Raw genomic sequence first — 27024 nt, forward strand, 5'->3', positions numbered from 1 at the left:
TGGCTGATGATGATGAACTGTTAAAACTGCCCTTATCAATTTATACAAAATTGGGCACCCACAAAACCAAATAACAATAATATTGCTTGGTTGTATAACAATATCTTCAGTACTGTATGATATGAATTTTTGAATTTTTAAAAGAATTCTGCTCTTCAGTTGCAATTGTGTAGCTCCAGTGTATACAGATGATATATACAATGGATTATGCATTGCATATAGAATACTATGACAGAGATAGACTATACTGATAGAGTATACAAATAAAGAGTAGTTTCACTTCATGCCAGCACCTTTGAACTAGCATTTCTAGGTATGTATCTTAATCACGATATCCATTTTGAACCCAGCTCAACAGCAAACATGAATGCTCACAACTGAATATGGGAGGGTAGTAAACAAGTTGCTAGTTTTTTGAATACTGTATATATATTTTTTTAATTCGCGTGCACCTCATTCAAAATGATCATCAGGGAAACTCCATTTATGGAGGTTTGATGTGGGCAAGAGTTATTTCGTACAGCTAAGAAACCAAACAAGTCTATTTTTGGGATCCTTTATTATCATGAATTCTGGGCAGCATGTGATGGGTGAACTCATGTGAAAAGATAACCCTGTAAAACAAAACATATGTTATTTAGTTCTTTGACCTTCCTGTGTTGTGTCTGTTTACCATATATATTTTCTTGCATTTTTATCTGACTATCGCAGTGGCATAATCACCTAGGAACACACTATATGGTAATCAAGTGGTGACTTAATATACCTTGGTAGTTGTACTCTGGTAGGCATGCAACCAGTGGCATAGCCAGGGTAGGGTCAGCAGGTACATTGTAACCCCTGATGCTGAAATCTAGTATTGTGATGCTTTTTAGCATTAGCCACCTTTTTTGTGAGTGTACCTGCTGACAAAAAATCATGGCTATGCCACTGAATGTAATTCATTACTGATATTAATTTATAATTTTCAAAATTTAGATTTAAAATAACATAAACAATAAAAAACAACCTATTAGTCAATTTGTCCAGTTAATTATTACTTTTACACCTATTTTAGTACTACAGTGGATTCCGTTTATTTGGGCCACTAGTTAATCGGGGCAGCCATTTATTTGGGGAAAATCTTAAAAAACAGAAACCAATCGAGAAAATAGCCAGGGTTTACTTCGTTTAATTGGGACAGCATGCCGTTTAATCGGGGCAGGAGACCGCAGCACTGCAGATTACCCTACGATTGTCTCCGACGGTACCACGTGGTTCGGTCGAAATTCTGGAGGTCACAACCATAAAACAATAAAAACAATTAGCAGTCACCTGTTTATTGGGCTTTTCTGTTGGTGCAATCTATCATAAACGGACAGTAAACTCGATCTTACTGAATTTGCGATAATACCGACAGCTGGAATTCTGTGGGTTATTATGGTGAAATGTGTTTACACTTCCATGAAATCTTCAATCATATAAAAAAATTAATTTTCAGATCTTCTCTTCATTCCTATTTTTAAAGCTTTAACTCGTTACTCCATTCTCACTTGCACGTATCGTGTTACTTTCAATTTGTGTGTGCTGTGTTCTTTGTTATTGATTGCTTATCTTTTTACTGTTTTAAATTTTAACCCCCACCCACAAATGTCAGTGAACAGAAATGTCAACTAGTTTGTATGCAAATATTACAGTACGTATTAATTATTCCAATTATAACGTATATTCTTCCGATTTTCACGTATCATTTAATTTTTTAATTGGTAAGGTAATAAAGGATAAATTTGTGCTTAATATATCTTTGCTTTTATAGCCTGTGGATAATATTCCTCCTATTTTCGCTAATTAGAATCGCTGTTTAATAGAATTAAAATTCAATTCACAAACGTGATCACAATGACCAGCGCTTACTGCACATTGTATAGTGAACGGTACTTTACTATGTTGAGTTCGTCGTAACGTGATTTGATTGTACAGTGAACCAATTGTAAAGGGTGGGGGTTACATTGTATTTTTAACTAAATATGTGAAACTTTGGATATTTGGGCAGCCGCTTAATCGGGCCAAAATGCACTAGTCCCGATGCGTCCCAAATAACCGGAATGGACTGTATTTCAATAAATTTAACTTTTAAAATTATAAATTTTCTGCTTTTATTCTGAGATTGGCCACACAGGATCTGTGGAGCTTACAAGATGGAAACCACAAGATTGTTTGTTTGTTAGTTATTTGGTTTTTAGGAGCATTAGCAACTAAGGCCATATTGCTCCGGGGATATGAGGTGGTCATTCCCTGACCATTCCGCATCCTCCGTATTTGGTGGTCTCAGGCTCAAACCCCGGTCTAATCAAGAAGCATGTGCTATGCATTGCTGCTCCTGCCCACCTGGCTATGGAGGTGCCGGAAACCACAAGAAGGTTTTTGTGATGCTGACCACTAACCTAAGGGATGACCATTTAGGAATTAGTCAAACAATTATAAATTTCCTTTTATTTTAAAATAGCATAACAAAAATTAATTTTAATAACAAGGTTCATGTTCAATATTAATATTTTTTCATTGGCTCCTTTTCCATTCTCATAAGACTGCTTAACCTTTTCATGAGTACTTAAATAGATCTACAATTTCAAGGTCATATCATGTAAATTTGAAATAGATCCATTTATGTAAGAATTGTCTTGAAATCTTTCCAGTACATACTACCCCATCTCTTATCTGTTCTTCTAACTAACAGTGGATGCAGTTTTAATAGACAGTGGCATGAAATTAGCTTTCGAAATTAGAGGAAGACTCTGCTCCTGTTGGCCACTGTTGTCAAAATTTGGTTTACAAGAGATGAAAATTGGAGAAATACTCTGGAATTTGGATACAGACAATGAAATTGAATTATGTTATATATAAATAGATGCAGAAGATACAAAGTACATTCAATAAGTTCATGGGATTTTACTATAAAAATGCATTGAGCAAACAGCTGAGCTTATTAACCTAATTACCTTCAAAGTGCCTTCCTTCTACACACACACACACACACACACACACACACACACACACACACCCCATCATCTTCCCAAGGTGCCTCGGTAGCCAGGTGGGAAGGAGCAGCAGTGCATAGCACATGCTTCTTGATTAGACCGGGGTTCGAGCCCGTCACCACCAAATACGGAGGATGTGGAAAGGTCAGGGAATGGCCACCGCCTTAAAACCAAATAACAAAAATATCATCTTCCCAAACTTTGAAAGATTCTTTAAAATCATGTTTATTTAGTGAAACGATGACTGCTAAGCCTCATTTTAAGGAACAGCCAGAAGTTAGACGGTGCAACTTTGGGTGATTAGGGAGGCTGCTACATGACTGATTTTTTATATGGCCAAGAACTGATAAACTGCCATCACACAGTGATGGCAGTTTATCTGTTCTGGGCACATTGTCATGGTGCAGGATCCAGCCATCCTTCCATTTCTGAGATTGTCTTTGCCTCATTCTCACACAAACATGTCAAAAGCTCAACATAGTAAGCAGCAGTAATGCCTCCCCACTAGTCACAAATTCATGATTCACTGTGCCCTCATTGCTAAAAAAAGTGATCAGCATGACTTTGACATTGGATTTTGTTGCACAAATCTTCTTGGGCCATGGGGACATTTCTATGTGCCATTTGGATGAGTCCACCTTGTTCTCGGGTTATAGGCGAACACCCAACTCTCATCCCTAGTGACCACTTTTCTTAAGAAGCTCAGATCTTGTTTAGATTTTTTGAAGAATTCACCTGTGATGGCTCTCTTTCAATCCATTTGATTACCCAACAGCAAACGTGAAACAGACTTTGCACACACATGCATCCCTAAATCTTGTGTCAGGATTATGTGTACTGGGCCCGCAGACAGTCCAACTTCATGAGCAATCTCAACAACAGTCATTTGCCTACCATTTTATGAGTTCCTTCACTTGGTTGTTGACGTCTGTCTCACATTGTTTCAGCCAACAGGAGAGTGACAGTGGCACAAATCACAGACTTCAATGAGGGAGGTACTAGAAACTAATCCACCAAGACCATTAGGCGATCATTAGCCACAATAGGCTATGGGAGCTACTGACGCACCAGAGTCCCATTGTTAACACCACAACACAGACTCTAAGCCTCAACTGGGCAAAAGAACATTGGCACTAGACCTTAGACAATTGGAGATGGGTTTCCTGGTCTGATGAGTTCCATTTCCAGTTATTTCGAGATGGGAGGGTGTGTATCTAGCAGAAACTGCATGAAGCTATGCACCCATCATGTCAACAAGGAACTGTTCAGGCAGGTGGATGATCTGTAATGGTCTGGGGCGTGTTCAACTGTTACCTCTGGTACGTCAAGACACATCTCTGAATGGGCCAGGTTATGCGTCCATCCTTGCAAACCATCTGCATCCCTTCATGGTCATCATGCACCCACAGGGCAATGGACTCTTCCAGCAGGACAATGCGCTTCCCCATAGAGCCATGGTGACTGGAACATGGTTTGAAGAGCATTCTGCAGATTTTACCATCATGGAATGGCCTCCCCATTCACCGGAAATGAACCCTGTGGAGCATCTTTGAGATGCTGTACAAAGGTCCATTCGAGCTTTGGATCTTCCACCCAGGAATGCGATAGAATTATGGATAGCGGTGCAGCAAGCATGGATGGAAATATTTGTGGAATGCTTTCGTCAACTAGTGGACTCAATGCCTCGCTGTGTGACTGCCCTTATCAGGACAAAAGGTGGGCCTACCACTTTAATACAACTTTGCTTCAATGTTACTGGGTAGGTATTCCATGATTCTGTTCACACGGTGTATTAGGTTTTCATTGTATTTGCATCTTGCTTGGCTTACCAAGTATGCTAACCTATTTTTAATTTAATTTGCATTCTTAATTTAAGTTATATTATATATATATATATAAACAGACATACACCGTGGCCACTGTATTAGATATACCTATCTAATAGCAAGTAGGTGTCCTTTTAGCCCTCTAGAACCACCTAAATTTATTGTAGTATAGACTCAACAAAGTAACAAAAGTCTGCCACAGGGATGCTGATCCATGTTGACTCATCTCACCTCATCCCACATGTGCTCAATTAGAATGAAATCTGGTGACTAGGAAGGCCAACAAAGTAGACTGAATTCATTCTCATGTTCTTGAGCTAGTTCTGTACAATTCTGGCCTTCTGACATACTACATAATCCTGTTGGAAGAACCTATTTTCAGATAGATACACTGAAGCTATGATGAGATGTGCACAGTTGGAAATGATCTCCAAATAACCTGTAGCATACAAATGTTGCTCCACTGATATCAAGGTGGCCAAATCTGCACCACAAAAACATTCCCTACACCAGCATTTCCCAAACTGGGATCCATAGATCATTTCCAGGGGGGGGGGATCTGTGAAACAGTGATCGAACATATAAATATATATATATATATATATATATATATATATATATATATATATATATATATATATATATATATAAGCATACGTTATATATAGGGGTCCGCAAAGTTTTTTGATTTTTGAAGGGGTTGGTCAGTGAAGTTTTTTAATTTTTGAAAGGGTCCATAGATCTCAGTAGTTTGGGAACCACCGCCCTACACCATCACACTGCTACCACTAGTATGCATTACTGACACTAGCAGGATGAGTCCATGGACTCAAGATGCTTTTGCCATATTCCTCCCATCAGTGTTAAACAGCAGAAACAAGGATTCATTAAACAAAATAACATTTATCCAATCCTCCACTGACCAGTGTTAGTGTTCCTCAGCCCTCCATAACCATATCATCTTGTTTTTGTGACAGCAGTGGAATCCAATTCAGTCATAGCTGTGCTACACCATCTGTGACAAGATATGCCAAGTTGTGTATTCTAAAATGCCTCTTTGGTTACCACTGTTATACTGGTTGTTATTTGACTGACTGTAGACTTTCTGTTACCCTGCCTGTCTTTCAACCTCCAATGGCCTCTTGAATCAATGAGCTGTTTCCAACTACCCGATTGGTTGGATGTTATTTGGTTATTATTGGACTAGTCTCAAAACATCTGAGACACAGTCACTCATGAAAATTCTAGAAGGGCTGCAGTTTCTGCAGTACTCTTACTAGTGTGTCTAACAGACTACCATGCAACATTCAGCCTTGCCCATTGGGTGCAATTCAGTGTGAGAAACACTGTATTGCACCCATACAGCAAGTCTAAGTAGCTGCCCATCTGCTTTATATCAAATGGTACTAATATGTGATACTATTACTGAAGGATCACCCAATTTCATGAAAGGATGAAAGGTAGATTTGTACCTAATAAGGATGACCACTCTGTGTAAGCATGTGTGTTACTCTGATTATTTAATTTTTCTTGTGGTTCATTAAATTGTATTGGCTATAATAACCAAAAGATCTACACCTCCAAAATGTTTTGTTTATAATTCCTTCAATGAATAGGTTAGGATAATAAAGAAAATTTAGACAAAATATTAATTATGGTTGAAATCAACATGGAATAACAGGATCAACTGAGATTTCTTGCACAACAGTGTGTGCAATAATATACTTCCTGTTAGTGCAATACAGTTTCTTTCTATAGTCAAATTGTTTACTATCTATTTTTATTTATTTATTTGGCAGCTGTGTAATGGGAGAAGCTTGCTTAACAGCTTAAGAAGTTTGTTAAATTATATAATTGTAATATAAAATTTATTTAGCAACTAATGAAACATTAAAGGAAATTGTTACCTCAGATAGATCACAACAGTGAGACAACATTTCTTGATACAATTCTTCTGATGTATGGAACTGATGATAAAGAATATGATAGCCTGCAAATTTCTTTAGGGTATATTCTAAAAACCATCCACAGAAAAACATGTCCTATAATAAATATTGATTAATGGACTGAAATTGTATGTGTTACAATTATATTCCAGTGTTAAATATTAATAACATGAATATTAATGACCAAAATTCCTTTAAAAGTTTACTTTTAAGCTAGTTTATAATTTTAGACCAATCCATTTATGAGAGATATTTCAAAAGTTTATAATGTACCATATATTTCATTCTTTGAAAATAACATAAACATGATAATATTTTAAATTACAAACGGTTATATGCAACTCAATGTTTTGAGTAATATCTTAAATATTATTAATTTTTTAGGTTAAAAAAAGCTGTCCACCAAAACTAATAATTTTACAAAAGAGAACCATGCAATAATGAAATACCAGTTTTTAAAAGGGCTATCTGAGAACAAAATCAATGAGTATGTGTGATGGAGATACTACACAATAATTGCTCATCTGGTACTAGCAAGAACTGAGTTACTTAATCCAGAAGGGGCCACAAAAACTGATGCTATATACAGTCAGACCTCTATATAACGAAATCGATTGATCTCTTGAAAAAATTTGTTAAACAGAAATTTCGTTATAAAAAAATATGACCTTTTCAACAGTGAAAAATACTGCAAATTCAGAAATATAGTAAAAGATGGGAAATAAATCAGAAATAAGTGGGAATGAATAAATTTCCTAATAATTTAAAACAATTAATCTATTAATACATACATATTAAGAAATGACTAGTACATGATGCACACAATGTATCAGTACAATTTTAAGAATTACGTCGTAAAATATTTGGTTATTTTTTGTTGTACACTGAATTCTACTGCACACTGTTCATAAAAAATGTTTGCATTTGTTTAAACACTCAAATATATTGTTTGTTACATTTCCTTTCCACTGAAGGCCTCGATGAAAAGTTTTAAATGCTGCCAATGTTTCTTGTTTTGAAGGTTTAATATTGCTATTGCCCTCATTCCCTTTGTTGCCCCCATTTTCATCCAACTCGTTGTCAATATTATCACTAGTTCTTTAAATACACTCCAAAATGTTGGAGTCGCTCAGATATTGAGTTACTATGACATCATTATCAACTCCTAAAAACTTGTCGACAACAATTTCTACACTGATCAAACCTCGCTTGGAACTCTTCCCAAGATTGCTCAATGTCTTGTAGTAGTTCATCCCTCTCATCACTGTTAATTGACACTTTAGAAAAACCTGTTTTTGCTAAACAATTCTTAATCGTTGTTTCCATCACATCTTGACTCCACACTTTCGCCAACTCTGATATGCAGAACCTACAGATCTGGCCAAAATATCACTCCAACAATAAATTATCTACGTACAGTCCTTGCTACATTTCCCACAGCAAGATTATCCTTGGAGTGGATGTAAATTGTAACTCTCCTACCTGGTACAGCATGACCACTGATCACTCTAGGTGCCACAATGGGCAGTTTCTTGAAGATTTCCTGGCCACTTCTCCCTTCCTGGTTCTGAACAAGCCCAATAGCCTGCCTGCCTACCTATTCCAGCACTCTGTGGGAATCCACAATAGATATCTCCATAGCCACATGATCCATTTCCAGCAACATTTCTGGGTGGCAGGTCAATGAGGCCTGGACTACCTCAGATCACAGAGTTATTACATTTCAACTCACAAGATCCAGTGATCCAACTCCACCAACTCACTACAATATTAGTCGCTATGCCATTAATAAGGCCAATTGGGAAATCTTTTGCTCCATGATCCAGGACCACAATTCTGATCTTCTGGCACTAGACACAGACCAACATCAAAAGCTCACAACAGAAATCATCATCCAGGCCCGCAATCAATCAATTAGAAAGAAAAGACCAATGCCTAATGCCGTCCCATGGTGGTCCCCAGAGCTGGAGCACCTTCGCTGAATTGTACACTTCAAAAGAAAAGCCTTTCAGAGAGCTCGTACCTCTTGGCCCCCAAATGAGGTCAACACTGTCCGTGAAGAATAGTGAAGAGTCAGAAATGATTACACCTCCCTTATAAGGCAGCATAAAAGATCATCTTGGGAACGACTCGTGAAAACAACTGGAAATATTGAACCTGGGGGGGGGGTTGTACCGCATCACCACCAACAAGTTCCCCAGAGGCGAAGTTATCCAATCCACTCTCACACCACAGGGCACTATGACTACATTGTGGGAGCAATCTATGGCCAATATTCTGGACACACTTTTTGGCACAGATACTGACCCTCTGACAGTACAACAGCAAGAAATATCCTAGGCAAACAACACCTACTTCAACAATGCTGTAGAAGACCAATTTACCATCGATGAATTGTAGCAGGCTCTTACCAAAATGAAGGAGAGGAAATGCCCCAGACCAGACCTCATTGAACCAGAAGTCTTTTAAAAGACCGCCCAAATCAACATCCAGTTTCTACTCGACCTCTTCAATAAGTGCTTGTCCCATGGATCTTTCCCAGAAGAATGTAAAGCTGATCATAAAAAATTCATCTAAACAACTCCAACAACCAGAGTCATATCAACCCATTGATCTGTTATCCATGGTCAGTAAACTGTTTGAATGTCTACTCTTAGTACGGCTCAAAGACCATTACACCAAAGCCGGACTCCAGTCCAACTTCCAGTTTGGATTTCGACTGGGACATTGCACAGAAGATGCACTGCAAAGGATCATCTCTGCAGTCTCAACTTCTACCTTCAAATACTACCTACTAATAGCAATAGATTTCGCTTGAGCCTTCGACAGGCTCTGGTGGGCAAGTATTTTTTGCAGACTTAGGCAAGCAAATATTCCATTAAATTTATACAAATGCATCCAAAACTACTTATCAAATAGGAAAATTACAATTTCCCCAACGTATACCGAAGAATCACTAGGTCTATCTACAGAGGTTGTCCCCAGGGTTCAGTCCTTGGTCCTTTTCTGTGGAACATTGTCCTGGATGAGCTCCTTGGACTAGACCTAGGTCCTGTAGCTATACAATCCTTTGCTGATGATGTCACCATCTCCATTGAGGCTGACAGCAGAGCTTCTCTGGAAGCCAGAGGAAACCAGGAACTTCAAATCCTTCAGAACTGGGCAGCCCTACACAAGCTAAGACTCTAACACCAAAAGACACAATCCATTCTCCTGAAGGAATCACTACAGCCTACTAGAAACCCCACTATCAAACTTCAAGGCCAAACCATCAAGCTAGTTTCCAAGTTAAAACTACTGGGAATAGTTCTTGACCCTAAGCTCGGTTTCTCTCCGCATCTAGCACACCTCCATGCGAAAGTGAGAAACTACACTGCTCTCATTGCATGGGTGAGTCATCGTGATTGGGGATTGAATCAACGCACCCTTAAGGTTCTATACAAATCAATCTTCCTTCCTTCATAATGTATGGATCTGGGGTCTGGTTTCGCAGGGCAACTCTTTACAACAACAAACGTAAACTGGAACCATCCAGCGCACCATTCTTCTTACTATTACATGGGCATGCTACACAGTTAGCAACCAATGCAGAACTGGAATTTGGGGAGTACAATGTGTACAGACATGATAGGAAGGGAGGAGGGGTTATGCTATTAGTTAAGAAACACAAAATCCAAGGAAGTGAAGCCAGTTGACATCGCTGGACAGTGCAGTGTCGAGTCAGTTTGGTGTGACATAAGCATTGGGAGATCAAAATTGAGAGTAGGAGTGTGCTATAGGCCTAATGACTCTGATGAGTATAATAAGAAACTGTACAGGAAAATAGAGTGGGCCAGTAAATCAGAGAGTCTTATAATGGGGAATTTTAATTTCCCAGATATTGACTGGAATTTGTGGGTTGGTCACTCACACACTAGCAAGGCTTTTGTGGATTTATTGGATGATTGTTTTCTACATCAGCATGTTCAGGAGGCAACTAGAGAGAGTAATTCTCTTCATCTCATTATCAGTAGTGATTCTTCATGCATTAAGAATCTGCAGATAAAGGAACCACTAGGTGGCAGTGATCACAGTGTGCTGAAGTGGAACTTACTCAAAGAGGTAAAGGGAAGGGTTTTTGCTTTCGTAAAGGCGACTGCAATGGGCTGAAACAGTATTTAAATTCTATACAGTGGGACCAATTGATGATGTTACCAACAGCAAATTCAAAATGGGAAGCATTCAAAGAATTTATCTTGGAAGCTACCAGGCTTTACATACCAACTAAGAAATATTGTTCAAGGTTCATCTGACAATGGATGTCAGACGAACTAATGAGACATATGGCAGAGAAGAAAAATGCATGGCATACATATAAATTAATGGGTGACATGGAAGCCTATGATAGATATAAGCTGGTCTGTAACCAAGTCACAAAGGAGATTAGACAGGCAAAGGCAGATTATGAGAAATCCTTCGCAAAGGATGCAAAGAAAAACAGAAAAGAGTTCTTTACCTATGTAAACTCTAGAAGGAAAGGGATGAATCAAGTTGGTCCACTGGATATTGATGGTTCAACAATTGAGGATCCTGCTCAGGTGGCTAACAAATTAAGCAAGTATTTTGCATCTACATTCACACATGAGGAGTTATTCAGGAAGGGGAATGCCAGAGGTGAAGTAAACTCTGGCAGAGAGCTAGATGATTTTGTAATAACTGAGAGGAAAGTGGAGGAGAAATTGTTGAGGATAAACATAAAAAATGCACCCGGGGTGGATGGGATCTATCCAGTTATATTAAAGGAGGCAACAAAGGAAGTAAGCAAACCCTTAGCTATAATTATGTTGTTGTTGTTATTTGGTTTTTAAGAGCATTAGCAACTAAGGCCATATTGCTCCAGGGATATGCGGTGGTCATTGCCTGACCTTTCTGCATCCTCTGTATTTGGTGGTAACGGGCTCGAACCCCGGTCTAATCAAGAAGCGTGTGCTATGCACTGCTGCTCCTGCCCACCTGGCTACGGAGGCGCCCCATAAATATGAGAGCTTCTTTGGACTCAGGGGAAGTACCCATAGACTAAAGATGTGCAAATGTGACCCCAATTCACAAAGGAGGATCAAAGGCTGACACAAGTAATTATAGACCTGTGAGTTTAACTTCTGTTCCAGGAAAATCAATGGAGGCACTGGTTAAAGACGCACTGTAGGATCATCTAGACAAGACTTCAGTTATAGCTCAGACACAGCATGGTTTTGTTAAGGGAAAGTCTTGCCTGACCAATTTGATTGGATACTATGATGCAGTCACAAAAGAACTGGATGCAGGGAATAACTTTGATATATATTTGGATCATAGAAAGGCTTTTGATACTGTTGCACATGGAAGACTGCTGCACAAATTGGAGCAGTGTGGCATTGGAGGCAAATTGCTGCTATGGATAAAGGGATGGTTGAGGGGGAGAAGACAGAGAGTGGTAATCAATGGACACTGCTCATCATGGACTAATGTTATTAGTAGAATCCCTCAGGGTTCAGTGTGTGTCCATTGTTTTCTGTATTTATAAGTGATATTGATGATGGTATATCAAGCTTAATGTCCAAGTTTGCAGACGATACAAAGGTTCGCAGGGTTGTTAAGGACACTACTGACAGTATGCTGCTGCAACAGGATCTAGAAAGGTTGAGCAGATGAGCCGAGAGGTAGCAAATGAAGTTTAACATTGACAGATGTAAAGTACTACATATGGGAAACAGTAACCCCAGAGCAACGTATCAACTCTGTGGTACTACACAGACAGTGGTAGAGAATGAAAAGGATCTGGGGGTAATTGTGCAGGCAGATATGAATATTTCTGACAGTGCAGACAGGCTGCAAGAGTAGCTCATGGTGTCTTGTCAATGACATACAGGAATTTTTCTAGCAGGGATAAGGAGGTGATTATTCCCTTGTATAAGTCAATGGTCAGGCCACACCTTGAGTACTCTATACAGGTCTGGAGGCCTCATTTCAATAAGGATGTAGAGCTGCTGGAACGAGTACAGAGAAGGGCAACAAGATTAGTGAATGGAACAAAGGGTTGTTCTTATGAAGAAAGGCTTAAGTTTTACAAATTACAGTGTCTGGAGACTAGGCACCGGCGAGGTGATCTGATAGAGGTGTATAAAGCCTTGAATGGTTTGAACATGCTCAATGCTGATGGGATTCTTCCTCTTGCTCAGAATAATCACCTGAGAGGGCATAAATTCAAATTGAGGAAAGACAGATGTAGGATATATGTGTGGAAATTTGCCTTTAGCCAGCGGGTAGTTGGTTGGTGGAACAGACTTCCATCTGTCGTTGTGAAAGTTGATAAGTTAAATAAAGTTAAGGCTCAGCTGGACAGTTATTTCGAACGAATGGAGGGGTGAAATGGTAGTGGTTTTTTTTTTTTTTTTTGGCTGATGTTGCATAAGCTTGCTTTCTTGCATCATATGCTTCTACTAATGCTAATTCTAATGCTAAAACCGACTGAAAATAGACCCACTGGTATTAGATTAAAAGATTTGCTTCATACCTGGAATATTAATTTTAACAATATACTTCAAGAGACTGATGTACCTGATCCACCTTGGTCTGTAAACCTCCCTTACTGTGACACCTAGTTTCAGCAATGGGGAAAGAAATCCCTGGCAGACGAAAATATAAAACAAATACGTAAAGAACATGCCCTCAAGAATACACAAAGCTGCCAAATATATACAGATGGGTCAGAAACACATTCTGCTGTTGGGGCCACGGCTGTCTTTCCTTCTTTTACAGTCTCCTTGTCACTTCCGGTTGAATGTAGCAGTTACACTGCAGAATTATACGCAATTAAATTAGCCCTAGAGAAAATTAATACTTTCACCAATGCCAGCAGTACACAGATTCCATGAGTGCTCTGTCTTCACTGGACAATAAATATACAGTATTTCATCCCATCATAAAACAAATCCTTTCCTGTTTAAACCATCTAAGGAATAAAAATCATTCGGTGAAATTTTGCTGGATCACAGGACATACTGGTATCGCAGGTAATGAAAGAGCAGATCAGGCAGCTAAACAACCAAATAATACAGCACCAGAAATTTACCAAGTACCATACATGGATTGTTTGAAACATATAAAAGACATCTGTAAATTTCAGTGGTCAGAAACATGGAAGTCGCAAATGAATAACAAACTGCTCCAAATCAAAGAGGAACCAGCATTATGGAATTCCAGCTTCAGACAAAATAAACAGGAAGAAGTTGTACTATCAAGACTCGGAATAGGACATACGTACCTAACCCATATGTTTCTTCTCATCGGGGACGACCCACCTCAATGTATGCATTGTACATCACTACTTACAGTCAAACATATACTTTTAGAATGTACACACTTTTCCCTTCTTAGAAAAAAACTTTCCACTCTCAGTCACGATTGCAAGAATCTCTATCGCTTACCCACATCATTGGAAATAATAATAATCTAGTTGAACTGTATACCTTCCTTAAAAAAATACACTTATATGAATAAATTTGATGCTAAACTGAATCAAATTATTATATAATTGTACAATGACAATATAGGAACTGGCACATTTTGGCCTATGCTGCCCTAAAACATCCATACCAATTCCTTCCACCCCCTTCTCTCTCTCTCTCTTAAATGCATGATTTACTCATTTAGCCAATTACACAGTCTTTTTTGTTAGTGATTTCTCCAGAGGAATTTCTTTGTCATTTTCTATAGAATCCATAGTTTCTTTGACCACTTGTTGCTATCAACTCTTCTTTCTTCTTTTGTTAGAGACTCGCCATTGTTATCCAACAACTCTTGATTGTCATCTATACTGACCTCTTGGAAATTAACTTCCCGTGCCATTTGCATGATGTCTTCTTTAATGGCAGAAATATCAGATTATAACCTATGTTCTTGTACTACTTCAGGCCATATCTTCTTCCAAACAGCATTAAGACATTGACCTGTTACTTCTTTCTGGAGATCGCTGATATTGCTTAATGCTTTCATTATGGTATAATTCTTCCAAAATTCTTTTACTGACTGTTGTTGATTGTCATTATAACAAACCAATCACTGAAAACAGTCCACTGTTACCCAAGCCTTTCTGTTGGATTTCCTTATCATGAGTAAATTATGTTTTAGGCAAAGCCCCTCATTACTTAAGGCATCTCAGAATGGTAAATGAGCAGTTTCATATCTCCTGTTGAATTTCTACCTAGTAGAAGGGTAAAAATAGTAGTAGTAATGGCAAATGATGCAAAAAAGCAAGCTTATATAGTACCAGCAAAAAAAAAACAGTTCACCCATTCACACCCTCCAAGAATTTGTCTAGTTCTTCCTTGAATTTATTCAACCCATCCACTTCCACAACAACAGATGGAAGCCTCTTCCAACAATCAACTCCCTGCTGGCTGAAGGTAAGCTTCTGCACATCTATCCTGCAACCATCCTTCCTCAACTTGAATTTATGCCCCCACATGTATGTAGTCTCAGAAAATCGAAGAATGCCATTAACATTCAACTTACTCAATCCATTCAAGGCTTTACACACCTCAATCAGATCTCCCCGCAAGTGCCTAGTCTTAAGACACTGCAATTTAAAGAACCAAAGCCTTTCTAGGTAAGAGAACCCTTTTGTTCCCTTCACGTCTGGTTGCCTTTCTCTGCACCCATTCCAGCAGATCTACATCCTTCCTAAAGTCAGTCCTATACAGCCTAACCATGGCCTTATACAAAGGGATAATCACCACCTTATCTCTGCTAGCAAAGTTTCTGTATATCATTGACAAAACCTCGTGAGCTGTCCTGGCAGCACATCTGCACTGCTCAGAGAATTTCGTGTCTGACTGCACAATTACCTCCAAGGTCTTTTTCATTCTCCACTACTCCGAGTGCAGTACCACAGTTGATAAGTTACTCTGTGGTTACTGCTACCCATATGCAGTACCCTGCATTTGTAAATTTTAAACTTCAAAGTGATTTTTAGTTGCTTTAAAACCTGAAGCTCTTCTTTCATCTTGGGAAATAAAAGTTTTAGAGGGCAACTGCTTCTAAAAGAACTCTGTTTCATCTACACTGAATGCCAAATTCAGAGGGTATCCACCTATTTCTACCATGGCTTTTAGTTGTGTAGTAAATTCTTCTGTGGTCTGGATATCACCATTTGCAGCTTTGCCTGTAATGCGTGAATTTTGTTTTTTTGTTTTTGTTTTGTTTTAATGCTATGAATTTTGGTACTTATTTAAATTTTTTGAACCATCCAAGGGAAGTTGCAAATTTCTCAGTGATTACTTTGTCTTCATGGTTGTTTAGTTAATTAAATAAACAATGTTTTCTGCTGTATTGCCAACTAACTTACCAGTGTTTAGCACTGTGCCATATAATTCACCCAAATGCTTAACATTTTCTCTATCTTTTCTATAACACTACTATGGGTGCATATTAACTTATTTATGCTGATATACATACAGTTTTGCATGGATGCTTCAATTTTATCTGACTGGCTTAAAATTGTTTTCAAAGTTGGTTGTGTCAATCCAAAATGTACCACTTCATTTCACTTTTCTAGCTAGTAGCTTCTACTCTTTTTATCATGTCCATTTTAGTTTTTAATTTCTTGATATTGTTGAGTAAGATAATTTTTTCACTTTTTATATTTTCTTTAAACTCTTGCAAACTTTGAACACTGACAGAATACGCATTTGAAATTGTACGGCAAATCGAAACGAGAAAAAACACAGTAATAAGTGTCTTGTGTGTATTGAGTGGTACACCAGCTATAAAATGAGAGACTTGTCCTGACAGTATGCATTCAACAATCACTGAAAAAGATAAAAAATAAATAAAAAACTGCTTATTCTGTTATAATGAGGGTTCATTCCCACAGGATTCATTAAGTGAGGTATGACTGTATTTTCACCCAAGTATGTATCCAATCTTCTTAAAACTCCAGTTCTTCTAGTTTAGGTGGCAGCTTGTTCCAAAAGCTAATTATTCTTCAGTTAAAAGAAAATTAACTAAAGGATGCTTAGCTCTTATATTTCATTTGTTATCCTCTCTTGACTTAAATACATATCACTGAATTTATGTTACTTTAAAAATATATCATCTGTGTTTACTTCACCCAAATATTTAAAAAGCCTTAAATACCTCAGTCAAATCAGCAGCACACAGATATCTGATTTCCAAACATTGTATGTATCATATAGAGCTCATTCTCTCTCTCTCTCTCTCTTTCCCCTCCCTCCCTCTCCCCCCAAATGAGATTTCCAAACCTGTATGCCTAACCAATATTTCATATGATGCAATATTTTACTTCTTTGTCCCTGCTAACAAAATTTCTGTACACAAGAGACAAAACCCTATGTGCTGTCTTGGCCACTTCCTACACTGCTGAGAGAACTTTTTATGAGATTGTACAATTATTTAACTATTTTGCCTCTTCAATTAATTCTGTTAATTTAATTTTGTCAGTTATTAAGTAGTAGGTTAATCTGAAATTACCATTGATCAAGTGAAGAACCTTGTGTTTACTACGTTATTTTAACTGCCATTTTAACCTGTGTTTGTAAGTTATTTTAACTGTCATTTTTGGATGATCTGAATAATTTCTCTAGATCGTTTTAAGCAGGGGCTCACATCTGGTGAGTATGGGCTTGGCACACCCAGGGTCCTGAGCTGGATATCATCATTCTTCTCTTTCTTGGTGATTCCCTTCTACTTCTCTCTCTCTCTCTCTCTCTCTCTCTCTCTCTCTCTCTCTCTCTCTCTCTCTCTCTCTCTGGTAACACAGGAATTTTTTTTTTTTTTTTTTTTTTTGGCTGATGCAGCATAAGCCTCAGGCTTCCTTGCACCATATGGCTAATAATAATAATAATAATGGAAATGAATACGTACATCATGCAAGCATACTACGAAATAATGAAGCTGGAGACTGATATGACAACTTACAAGGCAAGACTACATACCAAGTGGCTGGAATGATTCCCGGATATTCAGGTCACCGAACAGTGAATAGAGGACCAGAGAAGGACCATTGTCATGAAGAACCTGATAGCTCCTGCAGTCTTGGAAAAAATCAAGCAGGACATGAGCGATCAACTACAAAGGATAAAGAATATGGAACCAGAAGAGGAAGAACATACCACCGCTGAACCAGTGGAGGAAGAGCAAGAAGAAATACAACCTACAGCAGCTGAAGAGGAAACAGACAAGGTCACGATAACCAGAATAGAGGTTGTTATTGTTATTTGTTTTTTTTTAGGAGCATTAGCAACTAAGGCCATATTGCTCCGGGGATATGCGGTGGTCATTTCCTGACCTTTCCGCATCCTCCGTATTTGGTGCTCACGGACTCGAACCCCAGTCTGATCAAGAAGCGTGTGCTACGCACTGCTGCTCCTGCTCACCTGGCTACGGAGGTGCCCCCAGAATAGAGGACAAGTGGAAGAAGGCCCAAACAGAATTCGAAGGAATGGACCCAACAAAGACTCACGTGATACCGAAGCAGAAGCCGAATAGAACTTTGTGGAGAATCACAGACCACCTCAATTGGCACATAATACCGCATTAACTCGACAGCAATGGTGTAACACTGGAGGCCATCCACACAGCCGTGTATTGTGCTGCGGTAGCAGCCACGAGGATTAATGGAAGAGAAGCGAGAGACCAGCAGCAGAAGAACCGAAAACAGAAGGAACCACCAGCTTGGGAAAGAAGACTTCAGCAAAAGATAGAAGAAGAATTAAGAGTCAAGATAGGTCGATTGACACAGTACCAATGGGGCAATAGGAGTAAGAAATTAATTGGAAAAGTGAAGAGCATCCTCAAGAGAGACAGCATCCACAGCAAACATGAGACAAAAAATCAGAGAACAGGAGAGTACTTGGACATATTGAAGCAGAACCTCCTTGCACTCAGCAAGAGACTACCTTTATACAAAGAGCTCCCAGAGGAAAATAAACAACCGAATCTTTGATGAGGACCAAAGAGGCTTCTACAGGAATCTCAGAGAATACGGGAAGGAAGGGAACGGACCACCCAAGAAGACGACGATTGAGGAGTTCTGGGGAAATACATGGAGCAGGGAAGTAAGACATAACAGCCAAGCCACCTGGACAGAACTAGAACACAAGAAAACCAAGGACGCACAAGAAATGAGAGGGTGGGAGATTCGGAAAGAAGTAAAACAGACGATCAAGAACTCTCACAACTGGCGAACCCCAGGAATAGATAACGTTCACAACTACTGGTACAAGAAGCTCACTTGCACACACAAGCACCTGGCAGAGTAGTTCACCTGAATGATAAGGCACTCAAAGACAATCCTGAAGTTTCTCACTCGAGGAATCACATATCTGAAGCCTAAAGACGAAGATACAAGAAACACAGCGAAATATATGCCAATCACCTGCCTCCTGACCAGCTGCATAACCAGGAAGATATCAGACCACTTTGAGAGCCAGAACATAATGTTCAAACAGCAGAAAGGATGCAAGCGGCTGAGCAAAGGATACAAGGAACAATTAATCACAGATGCCACGGTTATGGAGCAAGCCTACAAGAAGCACCGCAACATGTCACAGCCTACATCAATTACCACAAGGCCTTCAGCTCCATGCCTCATAGCTGGCTAATAGAGGCGCTGAATATCTACAAAGTCAATCCGATAGTGATAAACTTCCTAGGAGAAACGATGGTGAAATGGAGTACCATCATTAAGGTTGAAAATGTCACAACCAGCCAATCCCCATCAGAGAGGAATCTTTCAGGGAGATGCCCTGAGCCCATTGTGGTTCTATCTAGCACTTAACCCATGGATGACATCAAGCTCTACGCAGAAACTGAGAAGCACTTTCAGCAACTACTCGAGATCACCGAAGAATATAGTAATGATATTAGGATGGAATTTGGTCTGGACAAATGCAAGACCCACAGATTGCGTCAGGGAAAATTAGTCAACCAAAACTACCAGCTGCAGAGTGGTAAAGAGATCGAAGCCATGGCAGAGGGAGAGGCCTACAAATACTTGGGGATGATGTAGGTTCAGCAGTTACAGCACAAGGAAATTAAGGCCTACCTGACCGAAAAATACCATCATAGACTCAGAAGCCTGCTGAAAGCAAAGCTGAATGGAGGAAACACAGTTAAAGCCATAAACACCTACGCAGTCCCAGTGCTAACATGCTCCTTCGGGGTCATAGATTGGACTAACACTGAGCTGGAGGATATCATGAGAAAGACAAGGACAGTGATGACCAAGAGCCGCCAACACCACGCGAGATCTGAAGTGGAGAGACTGACAATTTCCCGGGAAGAAGGAGGAAGGGGCCTGATAGACCTTATTCAGCAACAGAAAACAGTGATAGTTAACCTGAAGGATTACTTCCAGAAACACACAACAGCACTCCACCAGGCCATAAGGAAGATAGAAAAGCGGTATACTCCACTCAACTTAAGTGAGGAGTTCCCCCAACCAGGAGGTACAAATGAAGCTAGAAAGACGGGCAGAGAAGACACTCCACGGCAGACACTACAATGATCTCCATCAAGATCACAAAGATAAAACTGCTTCCAATGTATGGCTCACGAGCAGGATGCTCTTCCCCGAGACTTAAGGATTCATGCTCGCCATCCAAAACCAGGTAATCAACACCAGGAACTAAAGAAAATACATTGCCAAAGAACCCGGAGTGTCCAATGACACTTGTCGACGATGCCACCTGGCCTCAGAAATGATCCAACACATCACTGCGGGATGCAAGGTGATCACTCAGACTGAGTACACTCATAGACACAATCAGGTAGCCAGGATAATATATCAGAAGCTAGCAAGGAAATACCAGTTGGTCGAAGAAAGTGTACCATACTACAAGTACGAACCCAAGGTAATACTAGAGACCCCAACCCACAAGCTGTACTGGGATTGTGCCATAATAATGGATAGGACAATCCCGCACAACAGACCGGACATAACCCTTGTGGACAAGAAAGAAAAGGCTACCTATCTGATTGACATAGCGGTACCCAACACTGGCAACCTGCAGAAAACCCATGGGGAAAAAATCAGGAAGTACACGAACCTAAGACAGGAGATCAAAGAGATGTGGCATATGCAACAAGTAACGACCATCCCGATCATCGTGTCAACCATAGGTATGGTGCCAAAGACCCTACTAACAGCCTAGCAGCAATAGGTCTCCCAGCGAACACGTACAAGGAACTCCAGAAAGTCCGCAATCCTGAACACCTGTAGGATAGTCAGAGAGTTCCTCGACCAACAGTAACACCAGACATAACAACAACCACCCTGTGTACTTGGTAGCAATACCCATCACGAGGTGGAACCCCCAGTCAGTGAGAAATAATATATATAATAGTTATAATAATAGTAATAATAAGTTGATACTTCTTGCATATGCCACATCTCCTTGACGTGAAGTCAAGGAGATGTGGCATATGCAAGAAGTATTGACCATCCCGATCATCGCGTCAACCACTGGTATGGTGCCAAAGACTTTACATAGCAGCTATTTGTTTTTTTTTTTTTAAGGAGAATTAGCAACTAAGGCCATATTGCTCCAGGGATATTCTGTTGGTGGTCATTCCCTGACATTTCCGCATACTCCGTATTTGGTGGTCACGGGCTCGAACCCCGGTCTAATCAAGAAGTGTGTGCTACGCACTGCTGCTCCTGCTCACCTGCCTACGGAGGCACCACTCTACATAGCAGCCTAGCAGCAATAGGTCTCCCAGAGAACACCTACAAGGAACTCCAGAAAGTCGCAATCTTGAACACCTGTAGTATAGTCAGATTTCCTCAACCAACAGTAACACCAGACATTACAACCACCCTGTGTACTTTTTAGCAGTACCCGTCATGGAGTGGAATCCCCCAATCAGGGAGAAATAATATAAGAGCAACAATAATAATAATAACAACTGTTGTTAATTATCCTGCTAAACTTTGTGCCATTGAAAAACAATAAACTTTGCCTTCACATAACCCACTCTTTTTTTTAAAGAATTTCAAAATGATTAAGAAAATGCATAATATGAAATTATAATAAAATTAAAATATTTTCTTCAGTATACTTACTTTTAAAATATACAAGGCAGGAAGAAGTGTGGAAAACAATGATTTGCTTAAATAACTACGACGCTCAGCTGCGATTTCAAAGAGTTTATAATCATCAGGAATTCGACCAAAAAATGCAATCATTGTAGCAACATTAAAAGTTGATGTGGCCTCACCTTTAAACTGTGAGACAAGCTAGTAAAAACAAAATGATATATTACTCTCATGAAAAAACATAACTGTAATAAATAATTGCTATAAAATTTTGTTTATTACATAACTGTAATAAATAATTGCTATAGAATTTGGTCCTTGAGGTTGTCACAGACATTCTCTCAGATATGGCAGACAAGCTATACTTTCTACGTGGAAGTCTAAAACGCTGATGGAACTGATATTCAAGTGACACTCAGGTCAAGTGGACCCAATTTCGGCGAAGTCCGGACAGTCTGTGACAGACAACCAAATCCTCTACTTGCACCTTCAGATGGGACTGTTAGTACCACCAACCGGTGCAATACCACCACTTTGCTTATTGGAGGCTTGAAGTGGTGGAACCCATGTTTAGTCTACAGAGCTAAGTTCCGGTCAACCTTTCCCCATCTCTTCCATTATGCAGTATGACTGATGAATTTTGAGGTTATGATGGACATCATGGCGAGATCCAATCTTCCTTACATTTTGAGGGTACAGGTCTAAAACGGTGTTCGCAGGCCGGCCATTAGTTACAACACTGGACCGAATCTATTGGTAACTCTTTAGGAGACTTCCGGATCAGCTAGTGTATAACCTTGCTATCTCTACTCTGACAGATAGTGACTGGAGGGAGTCCGAGTAGTGTGCATGTGGGGGGGGGACATTGTTGAGGCCACATTATGTCAAGGATCTGGGTATATTCTTTATTCTTACAATGTGTACGCCATATCCAAAAATTTCACAACCTTTTCTTACTATTGAATACACCATAAATTGTCAAACTAATAGAGTAAGCATATCTGCAAAAAGATCTAAACCTCCCAAACACTTCCTAGTTCATTTCACAAATATACGTGATCTCAATTCTAATCTCAATGATGTCCATTTCTACTTGCAAGTCTGCCAAACCCCATGTACTTTTTCTGACAGAATCTCAGTTATCAGTTGATTCAACTACTGCTCATCTCAGTTGCCTAAATTATTTGCTGTATGATTCCTTTCACCTCAAAGGTGGTACTTGTGCATATGTCCGTTGTGATATTCCATGTCAGAGACTTGGTAATTTGGAATCTCCTCTTTTCGATCTTCTCTGGCTTAAAATCTCTCTACATCATTGTGTCAAATTCATCTGTTGTCTCTACCGTTCTCCTAACTCCACTAATCACTTGGAGCTCTTTGACTTCCTCTCTTTGCAACTTGACTTTCTCCAGTCCAACTTTCCTAACAGTGAGGTAATTTTCCTTGGTAATTTTAATGTTCATAACTCCGGATGGCTTCCATTTTCTAGTCACACCGACCCAGCTGGTCGAGATGCTCAGGCTTTTTGCTATTACTAATGACCTTGCACAGATTGTTCATTTACCTACAAGAATACTGGACGATCCTAATTATACAGCCAACAAGCTTGATCTTTTTCTTACAAACAACCCTTCTAAGTACACGAGCGAAGTGAGTAGTCCTTTAGGTACCTCACAACTTGGTGATTGTCTCTTCTCCAATGGAGCATTTATCTCATGGCTATTCCCAACCTCATGTTGTTTGGCATTACAAGAATGCAAAATTAGATGACCTGCGAGATTTCTTTTTTTCTTTTCCTTGGTCAGATTACTGTTTCAAAACTTCTAATGTCAACATTTGCTCAGATCATGTCAGTGAAATTATTCTTATAGGAATGGAATCCTTTATCCCACACTCCACTTTAAAATCTCGTCCTTTATCTAAACCTTGGTTTCCCAATAAATGTGCTATGGCTGTTCAAGAGAAGAATGTTGCATATTGTAATTGGCTTGTTTCCAATTCTTCAATTTCATTTTCTGCCTACACCAAAGCTCGCAACAATTGTAAAGCAATTATTAATCAGTCCAAACTAGATTTTGAACAAGCTAAGAGTAGAAGACTTGCTTCTTGTCCTAATGGTAACCGAGCATTCTGGTCTCTTGCCAAAGCTATTGTCCGCAACTTTTGCACATCTTTGCTCCCACCTCTGTCAAAACCAGATGGTTCTGTTGTCACTTAGGCCATGGATAAAGCTGATCTGCTATCATCCCATTTGTCTTCCAACTCTTATTAATGATCTTGGTAAAACACCTCCCACCATTCCCAACAGGCTCTATTCAATGCCTCCTGTGGTCTTCCGTCAAAAGGATGTGAGAAGGATTTTGATGAATATTGATGCTAAGAAAGCTCCAGGTCCTGATGGTATTTCTCCACTCATTCTCAAAACCTGTGCTCTTGAACTTACTCCTGTTATTTACACCTTTTTTTCACTTTCTTATTCCAAAGGTGTTTTTCCTATTGCTTGGAAATTTGCTCATATCCAGCCAGTTTCTAAAAAAAGGGTGACAAATCCCTCCCATCCAATTATCATCCAATAGCAATTACTTCTACTCTTTCTAAAGTAAAGGAGAAATCAATTAACTGCCAACTCTTAAACTACCTAGAAACCTTCCATCTGATCAACAATCGCCAGTATGGATTCTGTCAGTGTCAATCTACTGCTGATATTCCGGCTTATGTTACCCATTTATTGACAAATTCAATGGAAAAGTTCAGAGAAACATAAGCAGTTGCTCTTGACACCTCAAAGACTTTTGATCGTATTTGGCATAAAGGTCTTCTAAACAAGGTTCCATCTTATGGTTTGCCAACTGTTTTTTGTAATTGGTTATCCAGTTTTCTCTCTGATCGCTCACTGAGGGTGATGTAGATGGCTCTCTGTCTTCTAACTTCTCCACTAATGCTGGTGTCCCCCAAGGTTCAGTTCTTTCCCCCACTCTTTTCCTCTTGTATATTAATGACCTTCTTCCATTGACTGGAAATCCTAGCCATAGTTTTGCCGATGATAGCACATTGCATTCCACTTTCAATTTTGAGAAAACTTGCCTTGCTCAATCAGCTTCAACTTCTCAAATATCCACTACCAATTCCTTTAATGCCGATCTCCAGGTAATTCCCCAGTGGGGGTAAAGACAACTTAGTTGATTTCAATCCTTCTAAAACTCAGTCTTGTCTTATATCTCACAAAAAGGATTCTTCTGCTCCTATGCTTATCTTTGGTGACACTCTGATTTCTAGGCAAAATGATATATCTCTTTTGGGTATTTCCCTGACTTCTAATCTCTCTTGGCACAAGCACATTACAAATATTGCTTCCTCTGCATCTAAAAAATTTGGTTTTCTCTTTCGCTGTCGGCGTTACTTTTCTTCCAAACTTCTGTTTGGAAGAAGTTGTTCACTGTATACAAATCACAAATCCGCCCTCATGGAATATTGGTTCCCACATCTGGGGCGGTGCTCCCAAAACCTCTATCAGACTTCTAGATTCCATTCAGAAGAGGTCAGCTAGGTTAATTAATAACTCATCTCTAACTGAGTCTCTCCACTCGCTCTCTCATCGACGTACTGTTTCTGCTGCATGCCTTTTCTACAAATACTTCCACGGGCACTGTTGTTCTGAATTGACTTCTATAATTCCTACTCTCTCTTTCAAAACAGTCCAAACACATGCCGCCACCAGCCAACACCCATTTACTGTCCAACTTCAAACTCACAGAACCAACCTTTCATCTTCCTCGTTTATTCATTCAATTGCCATTTTTTGGAACAACCTTCCTTCATATGTCTTTCTTGAAAATTACAGTCTACAGAAGTTCAAGTCTAATGTCAATATTATCTCGTCTTCTCAATCTCCAACCCAAGCATTTTACTAAGTACTATAGGTTCTAATACCTTTTGTGTTTGGGGTTTTCATAAAAAAAAATAAAAAAATAAATTTGTGAATTACCAGAAAAATACTAAAGTAAAAAACAAATATTTAATGATTACTGTAAAAAATTATTACTACTGTAAAAAAACAAATATTTCTTGTTCTCAGCATCGTTATTGTACTGGGAAATGCATGAAATTCTACAGATTTTTCCTAAGAAATCACTAAAAATGAAAGTAGAAACAAAGGTTATTAGTTAAAATATTCTGCAAGGGATTATAAAAATTTAGGATAATACTTTTCAAGTATAAAAGCAATATGAAATGCATTTAGTATAAATATTAGAAAAAATTATTCAAGGAAGCAGGCCTTTTGGCATATGTCAAAAAAGAAAAATTGAACTGTACCAAACTTGCTGCTTCAGCCACCTTAAGGAATAACTTATGCCAGTGATCCACACTGCATGAAGATAAATTTCAAGAGATCCACTCTTTTGTGGCTCTCCAAGATTTTATATTTGTTCTCTCCTGGTTCTTGTCACTTCTGCCTTGAGAAAATATACCTCCCTCATTTTACTCATCGCTCTTCATGCCCACATTCAGGATTTGGGTATCCCTACCTCCTCTACTGGAAAAGAGTCCAATAAATCATTGATAGAACTGGGAACAGGTTGCAAATGTTTTTCAGTGATGAGCTTAAATTCATTAGTTAAGTCAAGCTTTTAAACTGATTCCCAACTATTTGGAGGACCCAGGTAAAGTACACAGAGCCCTAGGATCATACCATACACAAAAAGCATACCTTAAAGTCATCTTGATAGGATATGTGCCTTTCTGTACACCAGTAAACACAACATAGTAAACTTGATATTTGATATTATTATAATGCCTAAGTATATTTTCAAGATACCTTTAACTCCTTCCCTATTCTATAAGTTACTCCAGGGTTTCTGCTTCCAGGCATAACCCCTTACATTTAGAAGTGTCAAATTTTAGTTGACATATCAGTTGACATTCATATTTATAAAAGGCCCAAATCCCTTTTAAGCAACATAGCCTTGTTCTAGTCCTTAAACAACCTTAAAGTCATCAGTAAACTAATATAGCTTCCTGTAAAATGAACAATTTCCTTAATTTAAAGCTTTCTTTTACTTACTTATGGTGTCCTCTTTCATTTATAAACTCATTAACTATCATAAATTTCCAAGTTCAATAAAAGCTTCAATCCCCCTTACACACATGAAATATAATGT

General features: G+C 39.0%; 1 protein-coding gene across 1 annotated transcript in view; it reads right to left on the reverse strand.

Moving 5' to 3' along the window:
• The window catches only part of LOC150080578 (uncharacterized), a 192123-nt gene that overhangs the window by 27035 nt on the left and 138064 nt on the right, over positions 1 to 27024 (reverse strand). Inside the window, exon 17 of the mRNA XM_090380744.1 lies at positions 21893 to 22066. Within this exon, the coding sequence (XP_090236870.1) occupies positions 21893 to 22066 (174 nt within the window). The remainder of the gene's footprint in view (positions 1 to 21892; positions 22067 to 27024) is intronic.

The sequence above is a fragment of the Mastigoproctus giganteus genome, chromosome 9 (assembly GCF_048544385.1).
Source record: "Mastigoproctus giganteus isolate SK-2022 chromosome 9, ASM4854438v1, whole genome shotgun sequence".
NCBI lineage: Eukaryota > Metazoa > Arthropoda > Arachnida > Uropygi > Thelyphonidae > Mastigoproctus > Mastigoproctus giganteus.